Genomic DNA, 18,739 nt, shown 5'->3' on the forward strand with positions numbered 1-18,739 from the left:
CAAAATTAAATGAAGAACATGCATAATCTAAATGGATTAAGAGGTGGCCTGGTGTAAATACAAGAAGGAAGAGAGTGGTATGTTAGGAATAGCAGTATGGAATTCAGCAAATGCTTGTAACAGGGTTTTCTAGTAATGAAGGCTGATTTGACTGGAAAAAGCTCCCCAGTGAGTTTTACAAGGCCTGGTTCCAAGTCAGCTTATGAGAGTCATGTAGCATTAAGCATTCAGTGAACACTAAGGTACAGTCCTTTTATTGATAGGGATGGATGTTATGATCTAATAGGTATTTTCCATCTTTAACTTTTATTATTCTAGTGACCTGAAACCCTCACTTGCAATCTTCAAAATGAAAAAATATCTTCATAATTTATATTTATATAGAATGAATCTCATCAATTTCGTTACATGGCTGCCATCCTTCGACACTGCTTATTAACCACGGGCCCTACTGAAGAAAAAACTGAAGAGTTGCACAGGTTGGTGGAATTGCAGAACCAGTCTATGTTAAAAGGTTTTTGTTTGGTTGGTTTTTCTAAACAGAAATAAAATCTAAAGTCGAAAATAAAGAGAAACAATGAGAACTTAATTTATTTTGAGTTAATATTGTTAATATTTTTTGTTGAAAGCTGTTTTCCTCAAACATTGTTTAAACATATCCAGTTTTCCAGAAAGAAGGTGGCTGGCAAGATGGTTATTTTCTATCACTGATAATGAAGCTTGCTTTTTTTTAAATTTTGTTTTTATATTCATGTGTGTGTATCTGAGGATGAAAGTAGATATGGAAGTTCTAAGTGTAGTTCAAATTGAAATGGAATGCAGCTTCTCTTGTTTTGCACAGAAGCTGATGGAAACACTACATTTTGAGATTTCTATACATAAGTTTTGCATTTCTGATGGATTGAGGTGGAAGTAACAAGTTGATATTTTATCCAAATAGTTCTAGGCTGCTTTATTGGAAATACCAATAATTTTCCTTGGTAATAATTTTTTTTTTTTTTTTTTTTTTCAAAAATAAGTAAATCATACAGTTTTAGGTGCATGGTTTGTGTTTTTTTCCCCTCTGTTCTACATACTGTTATGTATTGGCAGCCAGTAATTCAATCAAAATTCAGATTATTTGTGGTGGTTCTTTGTTTAGTGTTACTGTTCTTTCTGTATGACACCCTTATTTTTACCAAGTAGGTCAGTGTACTGGGCCTGACAGTACAGTAGCTTCCCTCAGCACTGAAATGTTGCCATTTTCTTCTTCAGAAATGTCTGTATATCCAACTGTAGTATCTTTTGAAAGCCTTCTGAACCAGTCTCTAGGAAGAAGGATAGAGCTTTTCACAACCAATAATCTTGAAAGTGTTAAATGACCTTGATTAAAATGTTGGAAAGCTCTTAGAGATCAACAGTCTTGGGAAGTGAACACTAAAATCCTGCATCAGAGCCCTTCTCAGTTGGTGCAGACTAGTTTGGAATAATTTAGGATGCTGCTGCAGTAGCTGCCATGACTGAAGTTAGTGCTGTATCCTAAAGGGCACTTAGTGTTTTCTCTTTGCTGCTGCTTATGGTGGGTGCTTTGTGTTCTCAGCCTCCTTTAAGGGAGGGACTGGCAGGAATAAAATCCCGACCGCTGAGCAAAATTAATAGTTTTGGATAAAATCAACAATTATGAGAGAGTTGCAAGAATTATTATACAGCTGATACTCTTCCCAAGATCTGTTCCTTTGTCCAGAAATATGACTAGTCTGATCACCCTGTTGAATATATTGCCCTGTAAAATTTAATTGTCTTGTACTATTGTAAAAGGATGCAAGTTATGCAGGTCGCTTTGCAAACACTTGCAGCTGAGATCCAGAAAGTGCTTTACATAAAGAAATAGGCAGCTGTGAAGATGTAGTGTTGATGTGATTTCTGTCCTTGCTTTTTTCAGTTGCAAGGGAGATTTTTTGTAGCAGTGCTGCCCACATGGGTCTTATGGAGACACCAAGTCAAAGCAATGGCTCACTGTAATTCTGAGAGGGGGAAGCAGGAAAGAAGTGTGGACACACATCACTGCCTTGTATCACTTCAGCTGTTCTCCCTTCTCCTGCAGACTCAGTGTAACACTGCATCAGTCTCTCTGCTATGCTGAGGAAACAGCTTTGTGTCTCAGCAAACTGTAGCTGGTTAAGTTAGCTGAAGAGTAAATAATGCAAATATAGCATCAATGCTTGTGGTATTCAATCTTGATTATGTGGTACAAGAGCACCAGCAGGATTTGACTGCTGTGATTCAAATAGTTCAGCTTTTTTGGTGAACCTGAGTTTTGTCTTTGAATGCTACAAGAGTGCAATAAAAGCTGAATAATTGAATACACTTTTCCACCAAGACTTCATCACAAGGCAACTCTGGAATAGAAAAGCTATACTCAGAAGTAATGCCCCTGCAAATCCTCAAGGGGACTGGGGCCTGCATCAGAGGGCCCCACTTCAGTCCACTGATCTATTTGGACAAGCAAAACTTAATTCCTGATAGGAGCTGCACTAATGAATGAGTAAACTGCTGTCAGCAGTCTGTAGCTAAAAAAAAAAGAGAGGCTGTGTCATCATTTGGGCCAGCATGCTGGACTCTGACCGTGCAATCTTTATTGCTAGAGAGCAGAGCACAACTTCCAGCTCTGCATTCCTTCTGGAGCCTATCAGTAAGGCAATTATGAAAACTGGGTTAAAAATAAAATTAAATACAAACAATGGTGAATATAAAATAAACTTTATGAAGCATCAGGGAGATACAAGTATATTTCTTAAGATTGCTGATCACTTGCACTTCCCCAAGTTTGTAAATCTGCAGAACCTAAGATGCTTCAGTGAAAGGCTTGGATAGCCTCTTAAAGCTCATAGTTTGAATGCCTGTGCTCTGAATGTGTAAGTTGAGGATTTATTTTTGGTGAACACTGAGTGTTGGATACATGCCCTGACCCGTGATGTACTGATTGTCAGTGAGACTATTTCTAATAAAAAAAGCAGAAGTTAGCCATAAAAATACCTTAACTACTTCAGTAATGTCATTGTGGTTCTGTTGCATCCTTACTTAATGTTTGAATATGAACAAGTCAAAGTACCACATGTTAAGAGTGAGTGCCATTTTTGCCTACTAACAAGAATTTAATCAAGGCATTCACTGGCTCTAAATAGGCCTTTGCTTTTGAATTTGCATATCAGGAGGGGGCTGGGAGCATGAGTGGGTGGATGTCATGTCCCAGTGATTAATGATCTCTAGGAAGCCGAAAAGGGGAGAGTAATATACGCAGTATTTCTACCCCCTGGAGTAGGAATGCAAACACTATTGTGCATATCTGTGCATAGTCACTGACTTCCTGGTAGCTGGAGAATTTCATACACTCCTCTGCCACAAATAAAACTGTCAGTGGAGTGACAAAGATCAGAAAGCTGGGCTTCATTTATTGAAAAGAATAGCTCAGGCACAGTGATCCAGAAAATTAATTTTGTAGGTGTTTGGGAACTTGGTTGTTTAATAGGAAACTGGTAAAAAGAGAACTTTTGATGAAAGGCCTGAAGCCACCAAATATTTGTTGAATTTCTTCTGTTTTGTTTCTGACTATTTCTGAATTATTGGAGAGGAATAACTTCCGTGATATAAAGGACATATCTTGAACAGGATTTAGAAACAAAACAAAGAGAACAAGCGTTCCCAAAAGTAATAGTGGTCTGAATTTCAATTACTGAAAGAGCAAAAAGGAGATGGCACAGTGTGGAACAGCCACCCAGTCTGATCAAACCAGAACCAGCGCATTTGTTAGAAATCCTGTTATGGTCTGATGGCCATGGTTTGGTTTCTCTTTTGCTAATTCTTTGTTAGAGTTGTATTAATAACTTAGAAACAGAGGGCAGATTCTAAGTAGATGTTATTAAAAGTCTTAAATGAAGTTGTTTGAAAAGTTTTCTCCATTCTTCGAACACTTCACCAGTCCTTGAAACAACAGTGCACATTGGTTTCATTGATACTTTGAGGTCTGCCTGGGTAAACCTGAATAGTTTTGTGCCATTTCTAGATACATCCATTTATAAGTTTAGTTGGACATCAGCAAGTAAATAATGACAGAATTCTAATTTTTGCAGCATCTGCGTAATTTCTCCCAGTGTTCAGGAACAGTACAAGCCCAAGTCTGTACAGTGAGAACAGGGTAGATAGCAAACTCAAGGCATGTGTACCCTGCAAGAGACCCTTGCAAAGTAAGTCCCACCTTACTCCATTAAAGAGGAGGGAGGGACCCTGTGGCCTAATTGAAATCACTTAATGGCTCTTTGGAAACGCTCCTCTTTGTGTTGTAGAAAGAGAACACTGCCAGTTACTGAAGAGTGATGCTTGGTAAATAAACCTAGGTTTTTTTTAATGTATTTAAAGCCTTCTGTATTTCCATATACTGCAAGCTAAATAAAAATGAAAATATTTCAGGGATCTAAGAAATAGCCACTTTGGCCCCGTTACGGCAGGAGGAAATGTTGTCCATATTGTATTTTGCCACAGTAATGTTGGTAATATGGATGTGTGGTAAAATGTTTTAAGTTTCAAGGAGGAAAAAACCGACTACTGCAAATCAATGCGAGAGTTCCCCCTGCTGTCCTGCAAGATCAGCTGCTGTACTTGCTGCTGGAAACTGTGCCTTATCCATGGGATGGGATAATGTGGGGGCTGGAAGTAATCCTGCACTGCTGCTTTTGGAGCTTTTGGAGCTTTTTGTCTGTCTTTATCCTTGTCTGTTCCAAGAGCCAGCACTCAGGCGATAATGCAGGCCACCTTCTTTAAAACCCAGAGAAGAGAAAATAAAGCATTGTTTGAGTTGTAAGGCCTCTTTTTGATTGCAGTTGTACAAGCAGTTTATGGTGAGTTGTACTCTGTTTTTAATTCTTTCTTCCAAATGAATAATGAATTTTTAAAATCTGTTTCAGTAATGCAATCAACCTCTTAAGCAATGTTCCTGTTTCTTGCTTGGATGTTCTTATTAATCCATCATCCCAAGACGAACCAGATATAAAATACAATGGTATGAATATGGGAGCTATTCAGATTTTACTGGATTTCATGGAGAAGAGAATAGACAAGGTATGGACTGCAGGAAATTTTCACAAAAGGGGCCTCTTTCACTAAAGCAAAGTGCACATATATCAAGCTTTGTATAAACTTTTCAGCCAGTACTTAGCACAAATATGAATGTCCTACTAAACTGTGAATATCTGAAGCTATTTGCTGTGAGTCTGAGGGTGAACATTTGGCTCTTTATATAAAGTTCATGTTTTGGCTGTCATATTGAACTTTATTGAGGTATTCATTGAATTTGAAACGGAAAATTTGCTCTTATGTTTTATTTGTATTTGGTTTTATTTTAGGGAAGCAGCTATAGAGAAGGTCTGACTCCAGTCCTTAGTTTATTAACTGAATGCTGCCGAACTCACAGGAATATCAGGAAGTTTATCAAAGCTCAGGTAAGTAAAATATTCATCAAAATTTGAATACGAAGCTAATGATGAACTTTGAGGTTTGTACATCAGTGCAGGATAGTGCTGTAGAAATAATTTTTCAGTCATGTAAATCAATAGATATTATGGCCTGAGTTCCGTGATGCATTCTGTAGAGCTGTTAGATAATAGCATCAGGGATATTGTAAAGCTGTGTTAATGTGAGTCACCATGGATCGTGTAAGACTGGTAAAAAACTCAGTAAAGTTTGTTCCCTTACACTCAGCAAATAAGAAACATTTCAGTGCAGTTAATTAAACTTTGCAGGTCTGTGTGGTGGCCAATGAGAATACAGTTCTGCTTGAGATTTCTGCTTGAGGCTTAGTTTTACCTCAGCAGAAAGGAGTTATTGGGATTAAGACCTGTGTACCAGTGTGCCAGAGTAAAAGTGTCCCTGGACAAAGGCACACTTCATGAATTTGTCTCTCAAAAGAGCTCTTTATTACAGTATGGGCTGTGCCTTTTAACAGGGAAAAATATTTCTGTGCCATGTTTAAAGAGCTAAAGGGTATGTGTAGCTTGGTGGTTGAGTGTGGTGTTTTCTGTCTGTTTTGCTGCTTTTCCTGAGGTGAAGCAGAAAGAAGTTAAAAGATAGCAAGAGAAAGAAATTGCTCCTCTGGTTTCTGCTGTCCTCCTCCTAAGCTGCAGTGACTTTTGAGTTGCATCCTAGATACTGCTCCCAGATCAAAGCTGTTCCTGAATTCATAAGTGGAATTTAAAATGAAAAAGAGCATATATTTTCTGCATCTTTCATCTATACCAGAAAAATGTTTTTGAGGAATTTGAGCAACTTGTTCTTGTTTGTTTTTCTTCACAGCAGTTAGTTTTTAGGATACTTTGCTGATCTGTTAACTTTATTAAAAAACAAAAAAAAAAAAAAAATGCAGAGCCAAGTGTTCAGAAGCTAGAAAATGAAGTTGTCTGCATGTTTTTACAACATCTCGCATCTCAATGTCAGGATATAATTGCATGCTGACTCCTGCCACAGGACCACTGCCTCATATAGTGCAGAGAATGGATGGATGTTGCTAACTGCATGACTGGATGTTTGATATTTTGAATTACCCTCATTGTTAAGTGCTAGCCTTGGGCTTTATTTATTGTGTGCTATTCAAATTGTGATCTGAAGACAGGATGATTGATTTCCTCATGGACTGTCCTATGGCACTCATCACTGTATTAGTATTAGAGTACTCTAAAAACATTAATTCATTCTTACAACACACTGAGAAATGGCAGTCATGGTACTATCCCCATTGGGGGAAGTAAGGAGGGACAAAGTAAAATGTTTTTGTTAATTGTTTGAATACTTGATTTGAAAAAGACAGGGTCTGTTTTATCCAAAGCAGTCAATACTGTAGCATTCATGTAAGGATCAGTTCCCAGTGAGTCCAATTTCAGTAGCAATTGTGCTTTAATTTTGCACAGGACATGACACTTTACGCTAGATACCTAGAAGACAAAGGAGTTGCAATTTCTTATGATGGCAATATACTTTGTTTTATTCCCTAATAAAATATTGAAAATCCATAATTCTTACTAGAGTCTTCAGATCATTAAATATTTCATATTATGGCCCAGAATTGTTTGCATATCATATCATATATCATATCAATATCAATCTCCTTTGAATATGAAAAAATTTACATAGTTTGAGTCTGAAGGCATCCACAAAAGGAGGCATAAGTTAGTTTTCCAAAAAAGCCATCATTTGTGTACTACCTGCCTTTCTTGAGGTTGAAGTTGACAATATTAATAAACTCTAATGAGAAAATAGTGTGTTTGAAGAAATGTTAAATAGTGACTTCTCCAAAATATTTCTGGAATTTAGCTTGAGGTTTTAAAAGTGTTTTCTGGTTGAAGTGTGCATTTCCTCTATATATAGAGGAAATTTAGTAGTAGAAACTTGTAGTAGAACTTGCAATGTACTTATTTTCCTGCTTCTTAATTAAGCACGTTATTCTTTACATAAACTACGCAGCATTTTAAGAGTGTAAGTTTCCTCAAACTAGTATTTCTAATACTTTTAGAAAATACCTGAGCAAAATCAGAAAAAAACAGAGAATGTGAGGTTATGGCTGCCTGATGATCAATTCTCCTGGGACACCATTTGTGCTCATAAATTCCTAATAATTGTATTTTTAAAGTCTGCATTTGAAACTGAGTATTTTCTGCCCAAAATGACAGACCAGAAAGCTTAATTTTATTAAGAAGTAAGAGTCATGACTAAATCATGTGGGTCTGGTTTTATTGCCCTTTTTGTCTTTTTGAAGGACAGAGTATTTCTTTTTTGTTCTGTTGACATCTTTTTTTTTTTTTTTTTTTTTTTATTTTTCAAATATTGGTTTTGCAAGATATTTCCATGCATTTTATGCTGTTCTTCCCTTTCTTCTGTGTTGCCAGGTACTGCCTCCACTACGAGATGTCTCAAACCGTCCTGAAGTTGGCACCACAGTGAGGAACAAACTCGTTCGCCTTATGACACACGTTGACCTTGGAGTAAAGCAAATTGCAGCAGAATTTCTTTTTGTTCTTTGTAAAGAGAGAGGTAAAAATTACTTTTTCTTCTCCCTTTTGCATAAGATCTTGCTGTAATTGGTATATGTGCCTCTTGCTGTAGCTCTCAATTCTTGTAGCACTCTGATGGGTTTGTTTTGCAGCTGATTGCAGCTGAATAATTTTCTGTATTCTCTTTGCAGTCGATAGCTTGTTGAAATACACAGGCTATGGTAACGCAGCAGGATTGCTGGCAGCCAGGGGCCTGCTAGCTGGAGGAAGAGGAGATCATTGGTACTCTGATGATGAAGATACAGACACAGAAGAATACAAATCTGCAAAGCCAAAGTATAGTATTGTTTTCCATGTCACATATCCTGTTGCATTTTGGATTATTTTGACATAATTTTTGCGGGTTTTTTGACCTTTTTCAGAGAGGCCAGTTTTGGAATGATATGTGCTTATATTTATTCCTGTCTTCTGCTGATTTCATGGTCTAATTATTGAGAAACCAGACTCTAATAGTGACCATTATGTAGTCAGATATGGTTGCAGGAGAAAAAAAAATGTTACTATCAGAATGATTTAACATCTGAATAATTCTTAAAATTCAAGTGTGGAAAGAGTTTTTTAAGGAACTGATAGGAAAATAATTCAGTAGCAAAATTAGCAAGGATGGATTTTGTCCCAGATTTTTGAGGAACTCACATGAAGTTTGCTAAGCTGCTAACTATTGTTTTTGGGGTATATCTCTGTAATGGAGAAAGTAATGGTGTCAGATATGGCTAAAGCTTTTGGCCAGATCTTTGTTAAAAATGAGAAAGCCAGTAGGTTGAGTTTCAGATTGCCTGGTACTAAAATTTTCCTAAAGAACCACATAGGTCACATATGTAAATATGGAAGGAGCAAAATCTATAGAAGTCATGCAGCAGGAATCCAATATATTTTGTTTGAAGGATTCAGTGACCACACAGAAGCTCTGTTTTTTATTAGTTGTATTTCATTGGGTGTTTTAGTTTGTCATGTTATTTCTAAGATTTTATGCCATTTTAAAGATGTTTTGAAATTGTTGATATTGGAGATCTGAAAGTGTTAACATTATTCTTCTGTTTTACTCTGTTTTCCTTGAATTACACAGACATGATTAGATATATGGTGGGCTCTTATGGTTTATTGAATGATTCTTATTAAGGTACATGAACAAAAGGACAGGATTAAATGTATGAGATTTAGGAGTTAAGTTGCTTCTATTCTAAGAAATTAACTGTAAACCAGGAGGTTTCTTTTTATTTCTGCACTTCAGGATTAGTTGTTTTCTTGCTGTTTTCTCTCTGCTCTTCTTTCAAAGGCCTGACATTCAATTATATGCATATAAGTAAAACTATAACATTTATTTAGTTAAAAGCTAACACTTAAATGAAACTTTCAAGGTAACTATCAGTTGATTTATGCATCTGATTTTCTGTATTGCTGTTAAATGTTTGTGATTAAAATGTTTGAAAGGATAATGTGCCCTGAAAGTTTTCTTTAAAACCACTTCTCTGCTTTTGTTACCATTTCTGTATCAGTGTTCACTTGTATTAACAGTGAAAAGCTGGCTTTGTAAATGCTCAAAGTAAAGTAACTTAATCTGCTTTGAGCAAAAAATCATCATGGAATGGCAGTGGTTAACTAATTTAATGGAAAATAACTGGAACCTGTCTATGTTTTTTGAAGCTAAGCCTGTACAGAATTATTTTCAGACATTATCTGTCATTCATTTCCCTATTTATGTCATTACTACTAATGACATTGTCATTGTTACCATTATCATTCCCCTGGTTTCAAACTGTTCATCTCTGGGTTCCAACAAGAACTACTAGCCTGTGCATTTTTGAGCACAGACAAGACATTAGTACAGTGAATCAACACAAAGATGCAGTCATGATTAATGAGAAAATACAGTATAAATATGAACCTTGTCTATTTATAACAAAATAAAACCTTTCATGTGCAGTTTTATGTGAGTTCTTCCTGTTTCCTATTAAGAAGATAGAAAATGTACCTGTTCTTGCAGAAATGTAAACTGTGTTATTTTTTCATCTCCAGCATTAACCTTATCACTGGTCACTTAGAAGAACCAATGCCCAATCCAATGGATGAAATGACAGAAGAACAAAAAGAGTATGAAGCTATGAAGCTTGTCAACATGTTTGATAAACTTTCCAGGTATTGTATTATAGCTACTTTTGAGAGGCAGCTTGTATCCTGGCTCTTTACTAAGGTCTAGTGCTTCAAAATAGTGCTAGAATCAACTACTTTGTAGGATTAGGACCACTTTAAATGCAGAGAAAAATGTTTAGCACTTCAAAGATAAGATGATATGTTGTAGGATTTCAGAGGAAACCTCTTGGAAAGGATTGGACAGAACTGGGAAGATCTCATGGTGAGGGGACCTGCCTACTGAATTGATAGGCTGATGGTAATGAAGAGAATTTCTGCTTTTAAAATATGGGACACAATCCAGGCCCAAGGCAAGCATGCTTATTTTCCCCAAGTTAATGAGCAGCATCTCATTGTGACTGCTTATGCCTGCTGCTTATATGAAGACCAAATACAGTGTGAAAATAGTTGTTATCAGAAACAATAAATTGTATAATGGAGCAATTAAAAGGGAATTTACAGTTAAGACTTACTAAGGATTTATTAGGTTGAGTGTGGACTGGATTACAAATCAGCCTTTGTAATTTGTTTTATGTGACAAAGGTAATGCCATGAAAGAAATAGGTACTTCATGTGTCTTAATGGTGTTACAGGATTGATACAGAGAGTTGATCTTCAGTTCATAACTATGTATGTACTAAAGAACATAGACCTGTACTGTTGTCTCTAGCTTTTTTTCCCTTTGGCTCAATATGCCTAGAATTTACTGGTTTTTCTTTTCCCACACTTCTAGCCATATTGGAATGATTGCTTGTAGATTTTTTTTTTAAATTCAAAAGCAAAGTTACATTCTTGAGAAACACTTATGTAATACTAATTTGCCATTGAACTGAGCTGTAGGAGGTAAATATATAAGGGCATCCATTCTTCAAACATGGAAAAAAACTCAGCAGCTAGAAATGTGCTTGTGATAGTCTATAGATAGTGAATTAACAAGATCTATCAAGAGAGATTCAGCAAAATTAGTATATTTTACATATTTTAAAGATTAGGATAGGAATATAGCAGAAGATATGGGAGAAATATGGATTTTACATTAGCTGTCAAAAACTGAATTACAGGCAAGATTGAAAGCAGAGAAGGAACTTAGAACAACTGAGCTGAGACTGTCAATGAAGTAATTGGATATTTTTTCACATTGTTTGCATGGAAAGCAAGTGTAGCCTTAGGAAAGAGAAGGCAATGCAATGCACATGTAATCTTAATTGAGCTACTCTGTAAAATGGAATCATTGCTAGGTTAAGCTAGAGAATTAAGATGCTGAGTTTCAACAGTACCACAATAAAATTACTAAATTGTCTAAAATATATTTGAAAAGAAAGATTGAGGCTGCAGATAAGCTGAGACTGAAGACAAGTCAGTTGCTGTCCCTGCAGCAGTTAGACAAAAACTCCCACTGGTTACTGTGGCACAAGAGCCCTTTCAGTTTGGAGGGTCGGAGGCACCTGCTGCAGTGCCTGCCACAGGCTGACAATAACTGAGCAGCTGCTGCCCTGTGTCACCACTTATCCTCTTGGCCAGCAGCATTGCTGTCACCTTGGGCTTTCTGTGCCCCTTACATCCACCTGCAGTTGCTTCTATAGCACTTACACTGCTTCAGGGCTAGCACTCTGTGGTAGGGTTTTTGTTTGTTTGTTTAGTGTTATGATTACTGTGGGACAGTGTTGTTGATGTGACCACTTTAGGTGCTGTGATAGCATTAATAAAATCATTTCACTGTTCTTCCCACACTTTTTGTTCTGCTAAAAATTGGGGAGGAGGGAAATGCTGGCAGGAAGGAAAAAGAAAGTTAAGTTTTTTTTATAAATGTAATTGAGTGAAATTGTGGGCCCTGCAGATGTTAAACAACATGGGAAATTGCCAGTCTTGCATACAGAGATTTATACCATGCTGATAGCAGTGGGAGTCCTTCCATGTTTTTGAAATAGAACACTTGTGCTGCCTCCAGCTTGAGCCCTTCAGTGCTGGGAGTTTGCAGACTTAAAACTATGTAGAATGCACTTCCTTCCCTTGGTTTGCACCCTATGGATGCAAAGCAAAGATTGCTTGGTTGGAGTTTTCAATTGATTCTGGATTTTGAGTCTTCCTTTGAGGCAGAGTGCTTGTGGCAGGTTTCCTGTTTCTGCTGCTCTCTTGTCATCATGGAAAGGGAAATGTGCCATGAACAGGTTCGATTTGATGCAGTGCTTTGCTTATAGAAGGAAGTTGAGCAGGAACAAGCAACTTCTCATCTTGAGCAAGTTTATATAACTCAGTGTAACGCGAACAGGAGCTTAGAGTAAACTTGTGTGATGTACAGCAAAACAGGTTTGCTTAGTTCACTGGTATTGTTACAGCAGTGTAAGCTAAGCTTTGAAAAGCTGCCACACTTTTATTGGAGAAAAGTATGAAAAAAAAAAAGTTGAAGGACTGGCAAACTTGTCAGCTTCCCTCTCTGACTGATGAGGATAATCAGGCCAGTTTGTCACTGGGGTGCTCCAGATTTGGTTTTGACTGGCTGAGTAGCAGAACTTGGAAAAAAAATTTCCAGGCAATACTACTTCATAGCCTTCATTAATGGCTGCTGAATTTGCACTGTACCCTTTGTAAAGGTTTATTGAAACTATAAGTACAAAGGGACATCTAGTTCCATAATATGCCAGTGGGTTTTTGCTTTTGAGGTTTTTCTTTATTTTTAGCATTGGCACTGAAAAATTTGAACTTTTTGAGGTCATGTAAAACTGATTGATGGTCATTTCAGGTCATATTTCCCAAGCTTTTCTACTCTTTTAGATTGTTGGTGTTTGTGCCTGTTCATGACATAATTGACCATCAACAAGGCTAAATTAAAATTAATCACCCAGTTTTGATTTCTCAAAATACCTGTAGGAAAGCTGCATATTATTGTGAACCCATTTCTCCTGTGCCAATATTTTAACACAGACTTGGATTCTACAAAAGCTTTTATAGAAATTAGTGTTTTGATCAAATTTGGCTGAGTGATTTTGTTTTTTTAAATCATTAAATATATACAAATTGTAAGTATAAATGAACATTAGAAATCTTGATTACTGCATTTCTTGCAAGTTGTATACACTATTTAGCTGATCCTGGATGCCTGAACTTGACCCTGATGTAACTCTGTGGGTTTTGTTAGCAGTAAGCAAACACCAAACCTTGTTGGTTCTTTGGGAACTGTTTGGTGACTGTAAATCAGTGTCCTCTGCACATGATGCACATCTTTCAGCTTTGAAAAACTCCCCAGATCTGCAAGGATTTAACTCAGCCTTCAATTTTTTTTTTGCAAAACATTGTTAGCCACCTTAAGTCAGTGTTGTGTGATATTCTGTCTATATAATAGATTATTGGAGATACGCTGTGTTAATTAAAATGTCTGGGAAAAATGCTAACATTTTTTCTATTATAAACGGTAGGTAGAATTGTATATTAATTGACTAATTTAGAATGTCAGGATGCTTTTTCCAAGCCAACCTTGTATTAATAGCAAGAATCCTTTTGCTGATAAAATGGTCTCCAATTATCACAGCTTGGGTTTTGTTGTACATTGAACAGAAGTCAACAAAACAAGTAAGAGAACCTGTCTAAATAAGGTGCCCTACTCATTAAAAACACAAAATTAATCATAGGATCAATGAAGAAGGCAATGCTACATCGAGTTTGTTTTTTTTCTTCCTCTTTCTAATCACAGAACAAAATAATGTTCCCTGAAAGGATCGGAACTATTATGTGGCACTCAATTATAAGGAGGTGAATAGGTCCCCAAGATGCTGTTTTATCAAAGGGGCAGGCTGGTGTTTACATGATGGCTGTTTGATTACAGACACCATCATTAATTCTGTGTGGCAGTGCTGCCCTGTAGCACAGACAGCAGGCAGGAGAGAGTCACCCTTCAAAACAAGGCAATGATTTTTGAGTCGTTATCAAGCTAAATGGCAAGCAGGAAGGCAGAACTTGTATGGATATATTTGAAGGGACTCTTAGGAGATCTGAAAGTGGAAGAAGAGAATGCATTTTACCAGCTGTTTAATTATGGTGTGTTTCTAAGTACACTTGAATGAATGCTTTATTTGCATTAGAAAAAATGAGTGTTACAAGGTGCATCTGAGTATGTAGAAGGTCACCTAAGGATGTTCAAACATGTATAAATACACACACTGTGTGCTTGTATAGAACTTCATGGATATGGAAGAATTCCCACTGCCATCTACTGGGCTGAGGCCAGTGATGTTCTGCCCTATGGATGTGCTGTAAACATCCAGGTTCTGGACAGTGATCTGTTTTCTGAGGCTCTGCCTGTCAGTTCCTGGCACCTCCTTTCCCACCTTGTCTCTCCCTGTGGACAGTGAGCACATCCTCAGGTAGCCTAGGATGCCAAAGCACAGTGGAGGTTTGAATTGTGGTTAAATACAAAATAGGCTGATCCTTGCTTCTCTTCCTTCTTTGGTGGCTTGGCATATTTGTCTTCACACAGTTCAATTTTACTGGGTAGCACTTACCTGAGGAAGGATGTGTGGAATTCAGCCTCCTAATGCAGAGAACAGCAAATCCCTAACAGCCCTCTTCCATCCATTGCAAGTCAGAGACTTGCAAAGCAGGAACCTCAGGGAACAAGCTCTGGAACATAAAGGTACTTGATAAGAATCCTTGTTATTCTGTGCAGTGTGAGCTCAGCCTGGCTCCCATCCTTAAAGCCTAAAGAGGGATGTGAAAGTGAGGCTGGAAAAGGGAAGCCTCAGAAAAAGAGCTTTGCCTTAATAATTGACAAATTATGAGATAGGACTCCCTGACAATATTTAAAAGACCTAAGAATTCTTGGGAGGAGAGGGAGGTCACCACATAAAGGGACTTTGGGACCTTGTTTTCCTGTGTTTCTCTTTCCTTCTTCATGAACAAATTCTTTATCCTTTATTAGCCATTATAATTCATTTATTACCAAAAATAAATAGTAAATTAGTAGAAAATTATGTGATTCCTTGACTTCTGGCTGCAGTATTAAATGCTGCAACTTAAGAATATACTTTGGAATTTTTAAAGTAAAAATCTAGGATCCTTTCATCTTAAAGGGCAAGCAATGGTGATTTTGTTCTTTGTGGCTACATTTTTGCATTTTAGAGGATACTTGTTTTGTGTAATGTTTAAAGTTTGAAAACCAAAAATACCACAGATGTAAAGGATTTTTTTCTCTGTGGGAAAAAAATCTTTGCTATTAGACACAACTCCAAAGCACTCCAGCTTTGTCTTTGGAGGACTCCTACAGTAGGCAGGGTTCTTGTCCTCTTTGGACAGTAGATTTGCAGTCTTCATGTTTTGAGCCCATTTGCACCTGATTTCAAGGGCTCAGAGGTGTCTTTTCCACACGTCTCTGAGAGATTGTCTGAGTGCTGTCACTTGGGCAGAATCTGCACACTGTGGATTGCATTGCCAGAAGGGAGGGGACTCACTGAAGAAATGGCAAGCTCTCTCTAGTCTGTTTAAAGATGTATCCTACTCTTCCACACTGCTGAGGAGAGCCTGGCCTGTGCTCTTTGTTCTGGTCTTGCAAACCTCTTTCCCTGGCCTCATACTTACCCCCAGACCTGGTCAGCCAAGCCACAGCTGTTGTTTCTCGTGTGGCATTTGTGAGTTTATCACTGTAGGATCCAGTTGTCACATCTGCACAAACAGCTGTATTTATCTTGCTGGTATCTTTTTGAGACCTGATTTAACTGCATCTTGAACTGTACAGTGTCTGGCATATGCATGCCCTGTGACTCAGATGTTGCCTTTCTTGCTGTTTCTGTGGGTTTGTCAAGATTGGATTGATTGCCAGCTGTGCACAAGGAATTGTCCCTTTTTTCAGTCAGCAGTGCAGACCAGGCAGAGAGCTGGTGAGATGCCTTTGCTTCCCCACTGAGTGATGCAGTTTTATTGTCCGTGGCTTGGGAGCGTGGTAGATGTATGTTAAATTGACAGTTTTACTGGGTGGCCTTTCAACCAAGGGGTAAATTAACATCAAACCTCTGCTCCTTTATTAAAGGTGACTCCTGAATATTTAGAGGTGTTTTACCTTTTTTTTTCTTGCATAAAATCAAAATGTTATCTTTGCCCTTACAGCTTTTGCCATAATCCACGTATAGATGAGGTGATAAAAAGTAAGGATTAAATAAATCTTTGCTAATACTTTTTGATTGGCTTAATCAATAATTAATCATCTCTTAGATGAGGCTGTAGCTTGTGGAGTAGATATAATTGGATTAACTGCTGAGCGGCCTTTGGAGCTTTGAAGAGATTAAAATGGCCGTAAATCCTGTAATTAAACTGCCACAAACAAAAGCAATAGTATTAGAATCAGTCAGCTTTTTTTAAATTAATCAGCAAGTCCTTACAGCAAGTCCTTAACACACCCCTAGTAGTATGGTGTAGGCAGAGTCTGTTCTCTTAACTGATTTATTTCCTTCAACAAGATGAATATGTATCAAATCATTGTTTTAATTGGTTGGGCATACATTAGCCAGAATGGCAGGTGAAAGTTTAGGAAGAACTGGCTGCCAGAGAACTCTCAGAAGAAAAGCTAATTTGTGTATCCAAAACAGTGAACCTGCTCCTTGTCTTGAGCCTATTAGGCACTGACTTTTCATGGTGTCTTTAATTGGCTAAGTAGTTTTGGCCTACATGAATGAAGTCTTTATCTGTCCTGCTCTTCCCCTCCCACCTATTTGGGAAGTATTTTTGTGCCTTTTTCTTCAAAACAGAGGGCTTTAGCAAGAATAACTTCCTTTTAGAGACTCATTATGTACTGAAGCATATACTGTATGTGAGTGTTTTATACACATGGGAATTGATATGTGTGCACATGCTAATATGGATTCTTGTTTTCAATCTCTCACAGAGATGAGCTCATAAAGCCCATGGGAGTGCGGCCGGATGGGACAATGGCCCCTTTGGAGGAAGCAGTCAGCCAGTACCATACCAGCAAGCAAGAGAGCTCAGATTCAGACTAAGGCATCACCTGCTTCACTCTCAATTCTCCTCTAATCCACATTTCTCCTTAGAGCCACATCTTTTATTCTCACACTAGCCAGCATCACTTTAACCGTTCTATTATTGGCATATTTAAATGATGAGTCCTGTGCTGTAATGTCTGAATTTTTATTATGTCTGTTTAGAGAACATATCAATTTATTAGTTTATGATCGTTATTAATTTAAAATTAAACGTATTTCAAAAGGACAAAAAGTGAAAGCCTACAGTGTAAAATAAAGTCCACTTTCGTTTTCCAGAATCCTGTTTTCTGAACTCTGTATGTAGGTTTTCTCATTCTTGATAATCTTTTGTATTGTCTTGCCAGTCTTCCTCTTTATATAATTGTATTAATGAAGCGTGTTTACTTCATGGCATTAGGAGCAGAGGGTGTTTAGACTTAGAAGTCTGACTTTGTGAGGCTGCTTTAGCTGGCACTGAGCAGTGATTTCAAAGCTCCCGTTTTTAAAGTACCCTGAGGTTTCTTACCTGCTACAAACTTCTCCAGTTAAGCTGCTGCTTAAGATTTTAACAATGTGTCAGTGACAGACTGCTTCTAAAACTGCCTTTAAATTGGGAACAAGATGATGTGTGTTGTATGTCTTCCCTCCCTCTCTGGTTAAGACCACACAAATATATACCCCCTCCTCCCCTCTGGTTAAGTAAAAACATCCCTATTGAAAATGGTGTTCAAGTATTGCACTTAAATGTTGCCATGAATGGGAGGGGACTGGAGTGCATGTGCCAGTGTTTCACTGAATTGGGGCCTACTTTTGGAGATTAACTGCTATGCCTCAATTGAAGGGCAGTCAAACTAATCAACAAAGAAATATTTCCTCTTAGAGAGAACTTAGGAAGCAATGGGATAGAGAAAGGGAGGGTGGAAAGGAGAAGAACGTGTCATTTTCAATTCTGTACTCTTTGAAAAGAAAGATTAAAGTTTTAGGCGTGCTGCACTGCTGTTGTTGCCTCTTTGCCTGCTTGGTTTCTTTCTGTGTGTTTCTCCCAGCATGAATTACATGAAAAATATTCCATGCCATAGTTTCTAATGCCATATTTTGTGCAGAAGCTTAAATATGCTGTTCACTGGGGACCTTTCAGAAGTTGGTGATGGTTCTCCAGTTTGTCTTTGTTTCCTATGACTTGACACTGGTTCTCTGAAGTTGGTGTTCAAAGACCCTGTAAAGGGGGATTTGGTATGAAATTGTGCTGTGGTTGCTCATGTGAGGAGCTTCTAAAGATGATCTTAGTCTTCCAAAAGAACTGAAAAGAAAAAAAATAATGCACTGCTGTCCTCTCAGTGATTCAGTTTGTGTTTCCAAAACACTGCCCAGCCACAGCAATGTCTTTCCTGGTACATATGTAATATGTAATGTCATACCTCTTCTATATGACTCCAAAAGTAGAAGGGACCTGTTCTTCAAGAGCAAGTAATGTGCTTGGCTGCATCTAAGCTGGGTCTCAAAAATGTAATTCTGGGTTTAGCGTCATGCACTGACTACTCTGAGCCCAGCACAGGCAAATCGTGTGTGCCC

At 37.7% G+C, this 18,739-nt stretch overlaps 1 protein-coding gene across 1 annotated transcript in view; it reads left to right on the forward strand.

The window, feature by feature from the left end:
* RIC8B (RIC8 guanine nucleotide exchange factor B) overlaps positions 1-18,160 on the forward strand; it is a 31,574-nt gene extending 13,414 nt beyond the window's left edge. Inside the window, exons 4-10 of the mRNA XM_056481916.1 lie at positions 385-479; positions 4,941-5,094; positions 5,379-5,474; positions 7,911-8,055; positions 8,207-8,351; positions 10,092-10,211; positions 17,074-18,160. Coding sequence (XP_056337891.1) covers positions 385-479; positions 4,941-5,094; positions 5,379-5,474; positions 7,911-8,055; positions 8,207-8,351; positions 10,092-10,211; positions 17,074-17,185 — 867 coding nt within the window. The 3' untranslated portion in view covers positions 17,186-18,160. The remainder of the gene's footprint in view (positions 1-384; positions 480-4,940; positions 5,095-5,378; positions 5,475-7,910; positions 8,056-8,206; positions 8,352-10,091; positions 10,212-17,073) is intronic.
* Positions 18,161-18,739: the final 579 nt, after the last annotated feature.

The sequence above is a fragment of the Oenanthe melanoleuca genome, chromosome 1A (assembly GCF_029582105.1).
Source record: "Oenanthe melanoleuca isolate GR-GAL-2019-014 chromosome 1A, OMel1.0, whole genome shotgun sequence".
Classification (NCBI taxonomy): Eukaryota; Metazoa; Chordata; class Aves; order Passeriformes; family Muscicapidae; genus Oenanthe; species Oenanthe melanoleuca.